The sequence below is a fragment of the Morone saxatilis genome, unplaced genomic scaffold, assembly GCF_004916995.1.
Source record: "Morone saxatilis isolate NCDOM2014 unplaced genomic scaffold, NCSU_SB_2.0 Contig6, whole genome shotgun sequence".
NCBI lineage: Eukaryota > Metazoa > Chordata > Actinopteri > Moronidae > Morone > Morone saxatilis.
In genome coordinates, this window is record NW_023340206.1 from 4,107,839 (window position 1) to 4,123,349 (window position 15,511).

Consider the following 15,511-nt stretch of genomic DNA (forward strand, 5'->3'; position numbering starts at 1 on the left):
AGCCAGAGAATGCAACCTTGCACTGTACAGGGGAGAGGAAGCGAAGTCGAGAAGGAGGTCGAGGAGGGGAGACAGGGCGAGAAGGAGGGCTGCAGAGAGATGAGAGAGACTTTAAGATCTAATTCTCCTTTGAGTTTGACATCTAAAGCTTTTCATCACTAGTCTAAAAGTGGAGTTTGGACTTCTTTAGCTTTTGCTCTGGGCATGTTCATCACACAACTTTTTTCATTCCTCTGTCCTAATTGGACTCTCAACACCTACACCTGCAAGCCAGTATGCTGTGGACTACATTAAATGGATTTCTTCCAGCACTGGCGCTGCAAGATTTATCACATGCTGTACTTCCTACAAGCAGTGCTCAAGACAAATATTTCGCAAGCTGTAGAAAAATATTTCAACTTTGCCCCACACGTTGAGGTAGCGTAACGCCGCTCTTTCCTAATGGCAGCGTCTACGCGGTGTATGGAAGATGACAAAATCCATCCTCAAAAAAATCTATTTGCTGAGGAAATTTGCTTCAACCTTGGCACAGATTGCACGACCCTGAAAAGACAACTTGTTCTCAGCGACTCTGTGAGGTCGAGGGTTAATCTCCCGTTGTGTGCTATCCACTGCTGCAATGAAAGCAGATTATGGTTCTTCTGATTTGCAAATCCCATGAGCGGTTGAGATTTTTTTTTAATTTCTTCGACGGATCGAGGTAAACAAGGTGTCAGGAAGGTTTAGATGTTGTTAAATATGGAGAGGAGGGTTTTTTAAGGAGGCAAAAGTGACAAAATGGTAGAGGTTGTGTTTAATAATTCATAAAAAGTGTCAATAATGGATTTAGTTTTTCACAAAAATGTGAATAATTGAGCACCGGTCCTGTGTGTGTGTCCCTACTGTGAAAGTAGGTGATGTTTATGCAAGTTTAAACCTGATACTCAAGAAGCTGCATAAAAAGAAATTTTTTTTAGGTACACTGAAAACACATTTCAGGCAAAGTTGTCAAACGTTGACCAGATGGGTATTTTTGGTCGGGAAAATTGGGCCATTATGAAAGGTTAGCCGGCAGATATCATCATGTTTACACTTTCCTCGGATGGTTTGCCCTCTTTCACTTGGTTCCAACATTTCGCTGTGTGTTTGCTATTTTCTGCCTCCTGTGAGTTAAGAGAGAATTGGAACAGCACAATCATACAGTGACACACACACACACACACACACACAGTGTATGCTGATTGTGTGAGCCAGGTCAATGGGGATGACCTACTTCTGGGTTCTGCTCCATGGAATGCCACAGCCGCTCATGTCAACTCACCAAATGGACCCCTCCACCCGCCCAAATGTGTTTTTTTGGGGGTTGAGGGGGGGAGTTTAATATCTTTTGGCTGGTTACTATAATTTCTTTTTTGAGTCATTTCGTGTCACATCATTTACTGGGAGTGATCTGGCACTGGAATCACTCCCCACTGCCACGGAGGAGTATAACTTTTTCAGGTCAATTTATCAAGCGATGGTGTAGTTGAAATATTAATTTTGCTGAAAAGCTAAAACGGCAGTGAAATAAAACTCCCCTGAAGCGAAGTTTAAGGAGGACAAACCATCATAAAGTCAGACGCTTTCATTGTTAAAAGATTGGAAGAGGAAATTGTGGGTAGAGCACAATTATTAACAATTATTAACTGTACATCGGCATTATGAGCGGCTCCATGCATTATGGAGGAGTGCAGAAAACCACTCCCATTTCAAAAACACAGACTCTCTCTCTATCGTGCTCATGTCGAATCAGTTTTTAGAAAATGGATAGAAAGAGCTCCCATGAAAATTTTAGCAGCTTAAACTATGAGTGGAAGGGGAAGCCGCAACCTCCTCGGACCCGACGTTAATGAAAGATTTAGGAGTAGGGCGCAGACTTATGGGGGGGGGGTCTGCATTAATATAAACAGGATGAGAGATCAAAAGTTGAAGGTTTAATTTCTGAGGTGCTTCATTAGTTCTAGCTTATTTGTTCTCCCAGGAGCCTTTCTACGTCCTTCAAAACTGCGGTTTCATTTTATACAGACTGAACACTAAAGGTTATTCGCTGACATTTATGGATCAGAGACCATATAGAAGGTTTTGTTACAAGATATAAAAGCACCATACATTTGAAAATAGCATCAGGGCAATGACATTTGCTCCTCTAGATAGAAATGTAGGATTTTGAACTTCTCTTACACAATCCTGTAACAGGAGAGGCGTAGAGCAATGAAAAACTGCCAGGAATAGAAAGAGAGGAAGGAGGATGATACAGGAATGGCAGTCTGGTTCTTTTGGAAGTGGGAGCATCTCTACCACAGATCCTTTTAAATGCAGTTCTCTTTTTTGTATGGGAAAGATTACGGGAATGGCGGCCATGTTCAAGTACTTTTTTTATACAAGAAGAAGTGCTGTTAATGATTGCTTTTCATAATCAGTGTGAAAGTGGTGAAAAGTGATTTGGAAACCAACTTAAAGTGGGTGACAGTGTCAACGTTCTTTGTTGTTTCTTTAGATTTCCTGTCAGGCATTGGATTAAGTTACAGTGTGAATGTCAGGACTGCAGCAAAGCGGGTCCAGCCCTATAAATGCGGAAGTCTGTCCCTGACTTATTGACTAAGTGATGAAGTGAAAGCATTGGTTGGCTGAGTGTTGAAGATCCCTAATTGGCTTTTGCTCCTTCAAAATGAATAGTTTTTATTAAGTTTCGAGTACATAAAGAATAAAGTGCCAATCATTAGGAAGGAGGCACCCTTTCAACAATGTCATTTATAAAAAAACATATATGGGTATAGTATATACATAAATAGTATATATAAGACCAGGAAATCTGTTTTTCATGTTGGGTAAAAATAATTTATTGCTCACAGGAGCTGCAAAGAAAAGAAGGAGGAATGAGACAGTGAAGGATTCTTTCACTACTCATTCAGCTTTGTATTGCCCCCCACTGAAGGGGATTGGTACTGACGTTCCAGTGGTGCCAACACAGAAGATGAGCCTTTCACACACAGTGGCAGCTCCGACAGTCATGAAGCACAAAGTGATGGTGGGAAAAATAAACAACTTCGCCTGGATTTCACCAATTCCCTCCTGTAGTCTGAATGCCCTTTTCCCCCCTTCTTCTCACATTTCTCTTTTTCTCTCTTCCTCGACTGTAGTCCCCCCCCCCTCCCATTGCTATGCTTCTCTCCTCTCCCTCACTCTTCCACCTATGCCTTCTGTTTTGCGCTGTCACTTCGGTGCATGGTTCAACAGTGTCACCTATGGTGTACTGAGAGGCATTTCACCCTGTCTCACCTGCCAATTTGGATTTGTGTGACTATGGATGTTTATGTTTAAGCACATATTTAAAAGGTTGTGTGCAGCCTTTGTCAGATTTAGGTAAAATGTATTCTCGTTATCGCCTCCAGGTTCCCCTCCTGTCACCAGTCAGAGCTCCATCAATGTCAAACTTTCCTGGCTTTGTCAGGAACTTTCTCTGCTTCTGTAAAGTGCTGTCTGCTGTTCATGTTACTTGGCTGACAACTGTGCACGGGGTTGGACTGCATAAAATGTCCTTGGACAAATCTGCTTCATTAATACACCAGCATTCAGTCTGTACAATGTGCAGTACACACCCCACACATTACTGCATGAGTTAGTTAAACATGTATATAGATGTGGGTTTAAAACAGGAGATTTTAACTGGGAACACTGGGTTAGAAGAAGTCTGTTCAGGCTGTGTGCTCATATAAATGAGAATACTGTAGAGAGGACTTTGAGTTAAAATAAGATGTTACATGTTATAAAAGGAAATTAGCAATGTAAGATTATGGCCACATTACCAGTTGTAATTTTTCCATTGAGCCGCATTAGCATTAGCTTATTGCTCAAACTTTGCAGAACTTAATGAACCAGCGCTGGTGTGTTTTATTGAGCTGGCTTCCAACATGTTAATATCAACTTCATCGAACTGCATTAATAGATTTTTTGGGCCACATGGGGGCAGTAAGGCAAGCTGAAAAAAACAACAACACTGCCACTACTAAAACGTGTTAGCAATGATTTAAACATCCAGCAGACACAAAGTAGAACATTAGGTATTCATTTAGAGTCGCCGTTTCTGTCCACCCAACAAATGGAATGTCTATATTCGCTCATCCTTTAGCTGTGTTGTCGGTACTGGACCATTCCGTGAATGAATTATCAAGCTTCTTTAGCTGATTAACCTGAGGGGACTGCAAAGCGGGTGATAAATTCTCCTTGTGTGTTTGTTCTACTAGCAACGCCTTTAACCATTATGCATAGCCATTTGAATTCTTGTTTATACAAAAATATTGAATCGGTGCAGCTTTTTAAGGACATTTAAATTCCATTATGTCATCTTTTCAGTGTGTGTGTGTGTGTGTGATGTGTGTGTGGTGTGGTTGTGTGTGTGTGTGTGTTGTGTGTTGTGTGATGTGCATGTTTGTTTTTTGATGTCTGCATACCTAAGATCCTGGGTGCAAAATTAATAAGACATCTAAAAGATCTGTTCAGATGATTCAATCACACACACTGCATAGAAAAGGTTCTCCTGTGGAGTTAGACCCCTAATAGTGTTTTGAACATTTTGTCCATAATTGGTTCCTTTGTTTTTGATTTCTCTCGTGCACACACACCACGCACAAGGAACGCATGTGCACGCGATAAAACAAGAATACAACAATCCTGCCCTCTACAGGTTGGCGTAACACACCAAGATATGACTGACAGCAGCGGAAAGAAGCACCAAGCTAGTTAAAATGTTGCAAACAATGCTTTATTTTAAAAATCTTCATCTTTACAAATATTTTATGCAGAAAGGAAATGCATTGACACATTTCTTAGACCTTTCAAGGATTCACCAAGATGCATTTTGGTGAGAGAAACTGAATGCAAAACATAACTTTTGGTTGTTACAGCGGGGGTGTTTAGCGCAGGAGTGTTAGAGGCTTTATTTGGTGGGAAGACACTCAGAGGGAGGGGTTCCCCTTATGGATAGATAAAGCATGAATAAAGTGCCCGCCAGGGTGCCTTTCCAGGGAGAGAACATGATTAAAAGGATAAAGTGCCCTCTAAGGTGCTAAACCTAACTGTCTAAGTGGTTTCACCACAAATGCCATAAAATAAGGCGGGACCCCTGTCCCCCTCAAACAGCCTGAGAACGCCACTGTGTGCGCCTCATTAGGCGGCTGTAAGTAATAATGCTTAAAAACAAAAAACTTGTGGATTAAATTAGAATATAAACACCAAATTCCAGGTCCAGGTTGAGTATTTGCTTTGGTGTATGATGCTAACACACACACATACACAGAGAAAAATCTCCTTTAGCGCTCACTGCAATGATCAGCCTTCTACATGAAATTAGGTCTCACCATATTCAACCGAGCTAATAATTATGTACACGTTTTTACATGTTTAGGGATGATTTGATATGAGAAGAGGCCATGAACATAATGATATACTGACTTCACCTCGCGCTCTCCAAGTTGTACTAGACTGTCAAACAGCTTCAGTCTTCACTGACAAAATATCTCTGGAAATAAAAGCACCTGAGGGAGGCTCTGTGGTGCTTTAAAGAACTGCTGTGTGTGCGCGCGGAGATATGAGTGTGCATCGATGTGTATGGACATGTAGGAACACACACAAGTGTAAATGTGACTGTATCTCTAAGGGTTTGTTGTGTTTACAGTCTCTCCAAACACAAACCATTTTTATTTGAAGTGTGTGATTTCTGTCTTCTTCACCCTCCCGTAGTTGAGAATTCTAAATCTGGCTTTTCCTTTCTTATTCGAAAATAAGAGATCAAAGTGGCCCGACTCGCATCGGTTTATATTTTTGCAGAGTAATGAAATAATACAAAAGGTTGAGCGCAATATTTCCCCTGCCGTCCATTTTCTGATCCTGCAGCTCATCTGCAAATGAATGTTATCTGGCCTCACATAGTTTATCTGCAGCTCTTGTTTTTTTCCTTTTTTCTTTTTCCTGCAGAAGATGAAAGGAAGCCATGCATAAAGATGGACAGAGAACCAATAGGAGGGTTATTCTGAGTGTGGTAGCCCAGTCACATGCACAAGCCTTAAGATCAGTAAACAGTGACATCTGCTGAAAATACCACACTGTAGGGTTTAGAGTGGATGCTTTTCCTGCCTTAGAAATCCACACATTTTATTCATGCAGTCTTTTTGTTATTATTACAATTTGTATGGGTTTTAACTTGAATTAGAGCATTGTTTATAGCAATAATTTGCATCAGCAATATGATCAGGATGATAATATGTAGAGATTGTTTGAGATTTTCCACATAAAAACCCTATTTTCAATCCATTGTTTTATTCTAATTATGTGTTTTATCTTCGGTAGATTCCATTTGTGCCCGCTTTATCTATATTGTTTTCTTTTCTCTCTGCAGCGATCCATTTTCTTCAGCTTACCCCATTTCCCTGAAGGGTTTCTATAGGTTTCATCTAATCTTGAAAAGTTTTAAAGCTTTTTTTCTCTGCCACAAACTAACTGACTTGTTTTATTAACAGCCCTCTGGCTAAGTTCATAAATGAAGAAGGAACAAAAGAAAAAACAACAGAGAAAAAGTCAGAGGCTCAAAGTTAACTTTTGGAGAGACTGATAAAACTGATTGGAAATGAAGCAATCAAGATCCCAGCCACACTTATTTATCAGCCAACCTCACCATGGCTGCGATAAGCAGGAAATCTTGCAAGATACTGACTGCCGGGTGTTGTTTTAGGTAGATTGAAGTCACCTGTGTGAACAAGTTTCCCTCTGAAGCTTAATGTTTGGCCAAAGCACTTTCAAATTAAAGTTTGTGTGATTTAGGTTTGGAACTTAGTCCAAAAGTTGCTACTGACAATATTTTAGAGTTTAGAATAACCACTACAATATCTATCCAGCTGTTTCTTGTCTTAAGTTACACACCAACATCCACCATCACCACTAGTACTGCTGCTTCTTTTCTTAGTTTTAATGGCAGTTGGCAAACCAGCTTATAGGTGCACTACCACCACCTACTGGACTGGAGTGTGAAGCAGTGGTTTGGCAGGAAAACAATGTTTTCCATCATTTAGTACTGATATTCAGCTTTTTTTTAATCAATGCATGTTTGATAGTTTACAGTTCATCACAGTGTGTGCATAGTCCAGTATGGTGCTTGCCTATTATACAGAGATTTAATCCTTTATGTCCTATTGGGCTCCTGCTCTCTATTCCACTGCCTACATGTTTTTGAATACTGTAAAGATGACTTCCTGTCTCACTTAAGTCCCAGTATCCCTGCCAGGTTTTGTGCATATAATCCTTTATGATAGTTTTAACTTCTGCTTTATTTAATAATACTTGGATTTGTGCTTGGATTGTTTAGCCAATACATCTGTCTACCTTCTCATTTCCTTCCACACCTACATGATCAGGAAACCAAAAGGGAAGAATCCCCCGTAATGTAGCCGGAGAGTAGTGCATGCAAAGCACAATATATCCTGCATGGACGTAATCTTTCCAGACTTAATGCTTGAAAGTGCTAACAAGTTACCAGAAATGATTACAACACTGGGTTGCTGATTTTCTTCCACCCATTTTAATGCAAACAATATTCAGCATTTCAGCTGCGTACACAGAAAGATGGTCTGATTTCTTTTTCTCCTACTACCTCACATAACTTTAAATATGAATGTCTTGTGCTGGCCAACACTTCTACATATGAGAGGCTGGACCAGGAGACACACTGAGAACATGCAGTGACAGACTGAAATTAAGACTTTACTCCTCTGCAGGAGAATAAATGGACTAAGTGCACTAATTACCAATTGACTACAGCTGTGCCTGCAGCTACCACTGCTGCACCAAATATGAGAACCACACCCCACTGCTGCACCAGTGCTGAGTGCTAAAAACTACATATTAAAATGATTTTGAAGAAGATTATACTCTTGAGCTTGAAATAAGTTCTATTTCCATTGAATACTGTTCTGTTTTTCTTTTAACCAGGAGTTTAACTGGTGGTTCTACTGTAGGGAGTAAATGAACAAGTACTAACTGCCAATAGACACACATAGCAGCCATATTGACATGAAATAGTAGGGTAAACACAGGCGCTACCAATGATATCAATCAAGGTTCCATTCCATTTAGTGTAGCAGAGCCTTTCTAGCGAGCCAACATGCACCCTGACTGTGTTTGAATGAATTAAATGCAACCTTAAGTAGTATCATTGGTAAACACCTACTATTTCATGTCAAAATGGCTGCTGTGAAAAAGGCTGCAGCAGCCACTACTGCTCACTGGTTGCAAAATGGTTCCCTCCCAGCAGCCACTGGTCAACATTTATTTCACTACTCATATATTTCCTCACTCAGTCGATGGTGCATTCAACAAAATGACAATGTTTGAAAGTGTCTGCTACGGAACAGCAATCTTGTTAATCCAAGCTAACCTAAAGTGTTGTTGCTTGCAACCACGGAGTCAGCAACAATAAGAATAATGAGAGGGCAAAAGTAGGTCAGCGGCATGTCTGTAACTGAAACACAAGCAGTGTGATAATTGTAGGGGAACTGTATGTTTGGCCATAGTCAGAGTCAGTGCAGCTTATCTTCCGTTTTCTCTTGGTTGTCAAAATCTTTCTTCTTCCTCATATTTTCTTTTTGTCCTAATCTTTTTTTTCTGCACTGCATCTTATTTGGTGCAGTGTGTTTAATACTGAAACCCCAACTGCCACCCCAGTTTGGTTTAAAATAGATGTATTTGAATCCTAATGTATTGATGTTATGTTCAATGAAAAAAGTATTTTGACAACTGAAGATTTGGAAATCTATTGGAAACAATTTATTGATTTCTAATACCCCCTTTTAGATATTTCTATGTGTTAGAAATGTGTCATGTGCTAAAATAATGTAATGTTTATGTTTAAGTAGTTAAAATATCTTCATTTGGGGGCTTTTCCAAGCAAATATTAATATATGTGATTGTTTGCGATTACATCAGCATATATAATAACATATGTTATTAGTTTGCAACTTGGTCTGTGTTTGAGAAAATGAGGCCCTATACACTGGATGACATCTTGAATTGTAGATGTGTTGCCATCGATGATTGGTACTTTGCATTGTGCGAGTCCTAGGTGGTTGTTTTCTGGCGTGTCTCAGTCTGTCTTTTCAAGTGTTTGGAATCTATACATAATTATTCCATCCTTTTTTGTCGGTTTTAACAATCTAAATGTCTGATGATAAAACATACTGAACCTTTTAAAGGATCTGTCTAGTGTTTGAAGACATCAATTTCCCCTAATTTTGTTTTCACAGACTTCGAAAATCCAGCACTTAACACTCTGCCATTCTTTAAGTCCACTCAGTGGTCTGCTCCATTGAGATATAAGCCCTCCCAAGAAAGCAGTAAGAAGTAAGCTGTTTCACACCATTTAATCACAAATCCCTGTGCTTTCTTTTTCCTTTTTTTCTCTCTCTTTGTGCTTTCCTCTATCTATCTCTCGGTCTCTGCGTACAGACAGCTGAGCGGCTCTTCTGGATTTCGCTGACGTTGCGCCTGGTCCCGCCTGGCCTCCTCTGAGCAGGATGGACACTCTGGAGTCAGAGCTGACCTGCCCAATCTGCCTGGAGCTCTTTGAAGACCCACTACTGCTCCCCTGCGCCCATAGCCTCTGTTTCGGCTGCGCCCACCGCATCCTCATCTCCCACTGTGCCACCAACGAATCTGTTCAAAGCATCGGCGCCTTCCAGTGCCCCACCTGTAGATATGTCATTTCCCTGAGTCCGGAGCGTGGATTAGAAGGACTTAAGAGAAACGTCACCTTGCAGAACATTATTGATAGAGTTCAGAGGGCCTCATCTTCAGCTGGGCTCCCTCTACCACTGCCATTGCCTGCGCCACACAGCGGGCCAAACTCTCCCGGCGAGGAAGGGAGCAACCGATTGGCGCTGGTCCCTGTCAGCGCCGCCATGTCCAGCCCAGGAACACCTCCTGAACCGGTCCAGTGCCAGTTCTGCGAGCAGGACCCGCCACAGGATGCCGTCAAAACGTGCGTGACGTGCGAGGTGTCGTATTGCGAGGAGTGCCTCCGAGCGACTCATCCAAACAAGAAGCCGTTCACCGGCCACCGGCTCATCGAGCCCATGCCGGACTCCCACCTGAGAGGGCTCCAGTGCCTGGAGCACGATGAGGAGAAGGTGAACATGTACTGTGTCACTGATGATCAGCTGATCTGCTCGCTGTGCAAACTGGTTGGAAGGCACAGAGACCACCAGGTGGCAGCACTGAGCGACCGCTATGAAAAACTGAAGGTAAGCACAGGAATAAGTAATCCTTTTATGAGTGATTTTGCCTTTGTAAATATGTCAGATTTTTTTCGAAACTGAGCTCTAATTAACTTACGTATCAAGGTTATAGATTCCCTATATGATTTATATCACACATATAACACATTTTAAACTTGATTTTTATGCTGCTCTGCAGTATGAAATCTCCTATTATCCTTACCCAGGTATCTAACTCAATTATCAAGTGAGATTTTATCAGCTCATGCTGACTTATTATCTCTGCTGAATAATTAAGCAATTAGCATAATCACTACACCATGCCAGTGCGCCAGGAGGGTGTTCCACACAGAGTGAATATGTGGAGTGTCATTAGTGACGAAGCATGGTGTCTTCAGTGAGGTTGCAGGTTAACAAGCGCCAATTGCCTGCTGGGTGTAGGTGTGCTTAATTGAGCATGGCTATTAGAGTACGTTGGTAATGGCCACAAAGGCAGCCTGAGTGTATGTGTGTGTGTATTACACCAGAAGGGACTGTTACTGTTCTTTTAATAATCTAATAATCTGCTCTCAAAAAGTATAGCGCCTTTCTTAAAGGGCTACTTAACTGCACTTCCATTAAGTTTGGGTAGTACTCTCCAGTAAAACTTGTAAACTGACCTTCGTGTGTGACAGCTACAAAGTGCTTGAAACGATTAGTCAATAAGTCATTTGACAGATAACCAATTGGCAACTATTTTGATAATTAAATGTGTGTCAAACACTCAAAACTATTATTTCAGCTTCTCAAACGAGGGATTTGCTGCTTTTCTATGTTTTATATCATTGTGAATGGAATTTCTTTGGGTTTTTTGGGTCTTCAATCAGACAAGACAAGCTGCCTGTGGACAGCACCATGGGCTCTGAGAAACTGCAATGAGCATTTTATCACTATTTTTGACATTTCAAGCGATTCCTCCATTGAATTAAAGTTTGGACACTCTTGTTGACCAGCTGAGATGTATGAATAGCTAGCACAGGCCCATCTGCAGACCTAAGCGGACACATGCTATTAGTTGACACAGGGTCCACTGATCGATGATATTTTTGTAGCAAATCTATTCAGTGCCTTTAAAAGTAACCTTAAGAATTTAAAAATCAATGCAAAATCTACCAGGGAGTCATTGTGAGTCGGCTCGCACAAGTTTTATCTGGGTCAAACTTCAGCATTTGGGTAAAAACCTGGTTCAGACACACTGATTATACCACACATTAGTTGAACGTGTTACAGAGTTTCTCGCTGAACAATGGGCGAGAAAATACATCTAACTTTTCCAAAGCGTCATTTACCCAGGGAACATTTTCACCAATACCCTCCTGCACGCTCACTCGTAAAGTGTTTGTTCAGCCTTGCTAAGAGTCTTTAAATCAAATTCTGTGGCGTGATTCCTTTGAGAAACAGGTTTTTCCTTTTACCAGAAGTCTGAAACACATGTTCAAGTGTGAAGTAGTTTGTAATACGTCCTCAGAGAGGAGGCATGCCTTTAGTGATATAATGGAAGAAACTGAATCACAACAACTGATTCCAAGTTGCAGTACCCACAGAAGAAAAGGTACTTTGATTACTGAAACATTAGTGCTCAATAAGGAAATAGCAGCAGTAATAAAATTCCCCTCTAACATTTAGTCGTTTAAAGAGCGCAATATGTCTTTGAGCAGTACAATGCTCATTTTTTAACACCCAAAACCAACTAAAGAATAGAAAAGCACCAAACAATAAGCAAAATCAATGATTAGAACCCTCTATTTTCAATGTCTACACTGTTTTTCTTTTTTCCTTAAGAAAAAAAACCATCTTATTTTCCTGAGATCATCTTAAATCTGCATGAAGCCACTAATGCACTGTCCCCTCTATTATCATGGGCCCTCTGCTGCTTGGCACCCTTTATTTTTCAAGCCATTCTGCCTCCAATGATGGGCTCGATGCCCTTAGTCACACAGCCGATGTGTGTGTCTGCACTTTCTTGCGTGTTTCAGCAAATCTGAGTCGAGAAGAATAATTAGCAGGCAAGCTACAGGTCAGCGCATCATCTAATTATCATGCTTCTCTTTCTCCCTCCATTCATCCGGGGAGAGAACGTAGCATATCACAGGTCAGCGCACCCAGCAGTTATCATACAGGCTAATTATCAGACAAAGAATAAAGCAATAGCAGACTTCTCCTTGCTCTGACATGCTCACAAGTTGCAAAATATTACCCATGTAAGCGATAATTCCTCTTAAACCAAGCATCATGTAACACACTGGGAATCTCTGATGTACTACAAGTGCAGTTGGCCATACATGTGTATTACTGTACCACCCCTGAAGAAATACTTCAGAATTCATCTCAGACAAAGGTTGCATGAGAGGGTACATGTGTTCAGGTGGAAGTAGCGTGTGATTTCCCCCCCATGTTGAATGTAAATGTACACACTCGTCCCTAGTGGCTCCTTTACAGGCTGAGCTGCCGAATATAGAATGTGTCTTAAGGGTTAACAGCTTTGGAAATAAATAACTGCAGAGAAAAAAAATACAAGTTCCTTACACAACAAAATCTGAAAATGTTGGATCTATATGTTCTTTAAGAGACTACCAATTCAACTGCTAAAGAAAGAAAGCAAGAAAGCCCCTGCTAGTTTTGTGATAGCCACATTGATTAATTGATTAATGAACTGATTCAATTTTATAATCCCCATAATTGAATGAGGAGAAGAGCAGCTAAATCCAATCATGATGGAGAAAACCCAGCAAAATTACTACTAAAGCTAACTAACATAGCAGAGTAGAAGTAACATTTGGCCCTCTATTATATATTTAAATATAAAATATTGTATATTAAAGGGCCAGTGTAGGATAGTGGCATCTAACTGTGTAGTTGCAAATTGCAATTATATTCCTTTTCAGCTAATAGAACCTCCAAAACTTTACAGACTGGACCTTTAATTTATTACACTGATATAGAAATTGTTTTTTTCTGAAACAAGAACCTAAAGACATTGAGAGCAGATGGGAAAGCAAAGCACATATGACTGCTTTATAACTTTTGAGCATGCTCTGTCCGTCTTCAACAACAAACAAACACATGCACACCCAGGCCTGCGAGTCTGCCCACGCATACACTAGAGACCTCCTATCTGCCCTCTACCGTTACTCTAAAGATGGACACAGGCAGGCACCTCCTTTCTCACACAGAAAATAAATGTGCCTTTTCAAGTTAGAGGGGATTTGACCAACCTGTTAAACCCTCACGCCGGCCAGCTGGCACATGGCGTGAGTTTGATACTAACAATGGAGTTAAGACCCTGTTAGCCGTGAGCTGACCTCCATAGAGTCCATCCCCACTATTAAATGGAAGGATTTTTGCAGAGTAAAGTCATTATCAACAAACTTGTGATAATTGTCTCTCTTAGATGGAGGCATTAGAGAGGTCATCGGCTGATACTTTAACCTTACTAACACCAACAGATTTATTTCCCTTATATTTGCAGATGGATTTAATATCACTGCTCTGCTGCTCAGATTTGTTTTTTAGATTACCATGGAGCTATTGATTTTAAAGACAGTTCAATTGATATTCCAAACAGGAAAACAATATATAAGAGTTAAGATAAAGGCAAAATAGTCATAAACAAAATGGATATCTTTATTTTTTTTCTTATCTGACTTGTTTTGCTGCGTCTTCAGAAGCGGCGAGGCTTTAAATATAGCGCAGCCTCAAGCGAAATTTTGTTTCAAAGTATAAGAAAGCTGAGTTCTGTACATGTCAGTTCACTTAACCTTTATTCATTTCAGTAAACTGTTTTTGCTTCTTTAATCTGCGCGTGGCGGCAGTTCATGCACAGATACGGCAATGGCGTGCAGTAAAACCCACACACTCCATAAGCAAATACATCTTGACAGAAACAGTAATCTCGTCTTCAATTATGATTATGTAACATACGGTAAGCAAACATAAGCAGTTAATGCAATCTTTTAAAAACGTCAGACCAAAACAAAATGTCAGTTTTAATTGAAAGAATTCATTTCTCTCCTAGCGAGTTGAAGGTTTTAAGTTTTGTTAAGAGTTTTAAAGTAGCGACAAAAACATGGTAGTAAATAAATGGAGGTCTCGAGCTAAGCGAATTACCACAGTAAACAACTTCAACTGCCATGCAATATTTATGCAGAACAACACATTTGATTTTTAATTCATAAAGACAGCAAGGTTTGGGAGAACTTGTTGAAGGAGGAGGCACGAAAGCCTCAGTTTGTCAAGTAACACAAATGGTTAAAACTTTAAATACTTAAGATGTTACATCCCCCCTTTTAACTCAGATATGATGTTTTCTTTCATTTTAGAGTCTGACAAGTTGAAACTATTTTGGTCATATTTTCGGGACCATTTCATGCATATCAGTCTTTGCCCTGATCTGCTGGAATTTGAGATACCCCCACTCTGCACTGGGGGAAAAAAAAACCAATATCAGATGATTGGAATAGTTTCCTTTTTACAGTGGCAGTGGTGGTGTGTCTGATAAGAGCCGTGGAGGTTATTGTGGGAACACCCATCCTTTTTCGGAGATAAAATTACCCCCGTCACAGGAAATTGACTGAGAAGGCAGCTGGAAATAGCTTTTAAAGTCCTTGGCTCTGGGTCTGAGGAGAAAGAACCTTGAGCATAAAAGATAGGTACCGCTGTGTGTGTGTTTGTGCAGCTTTAGTTTCAAATCATAGGTTTGTTGTGTTTATGTAATCCATTTGGTTTAATCAGCTGCCCTTTAGCGCTGTATAACACACTAAAACATGAACAGACACAAAACAGAACATTTGATCCACAGCTTTGCTGATAAGCACAATATTCGCCTTTATGTCCTCCAGCTGTCTCATTCATCTCTTCTATTGTGGATACACTTGGTCCCTTACGCACGTCCTTAATAGTCCATGCTGTTATGTTGACAATTTTCACCTTTAAATTTAAACTTTGACTTTGACAAACTTCCCTTAAAGTGAATCATTGAAGAGCAATGCCGGCTAAAAATCTGGTTTGTCTCACCACTGGTGGCTTTTTACCGTGCTACGGTGATGTAGAAGTGTACTTTAGGGTGTGTCAGTATGAGGTCACACTAATCAGTGCTGGGTCACAAGCTTAATAATATTTATTACTTTAATAATCACTTTAGTATTAAATTTAAATGAATTTTCATGCTGATTTGTATTTTTTACACACACACACAC

At 40.4% G+C, this 15,511-nt stretch overlaps 1 protein-coding gene across 1 annotated transcript in view; it reads left to right on the forward strand.

Annotated features, from left to right (window-relative positions):
- Nucleotides 1-9,510: 9,510 nt before the first annotated feature.
- Nucleotides 9,511-15,511, forward strand: part of LOC118340150 (E3 ubiquitin-protein ligase Midline-1-like) — a gene marked incomplete at its 5' end in the record, with an annotated part of 27,575 nt that continues 21,574 nt past the window's right edge. The window contains 1 exon segment of the mRNA XM_035678020.1: nucleotides 9,511-10,304. Within this exon segment, the coding sequence (XP_035533913.1) occupies nucleotides 9,579-10,304 (726 nt within the window).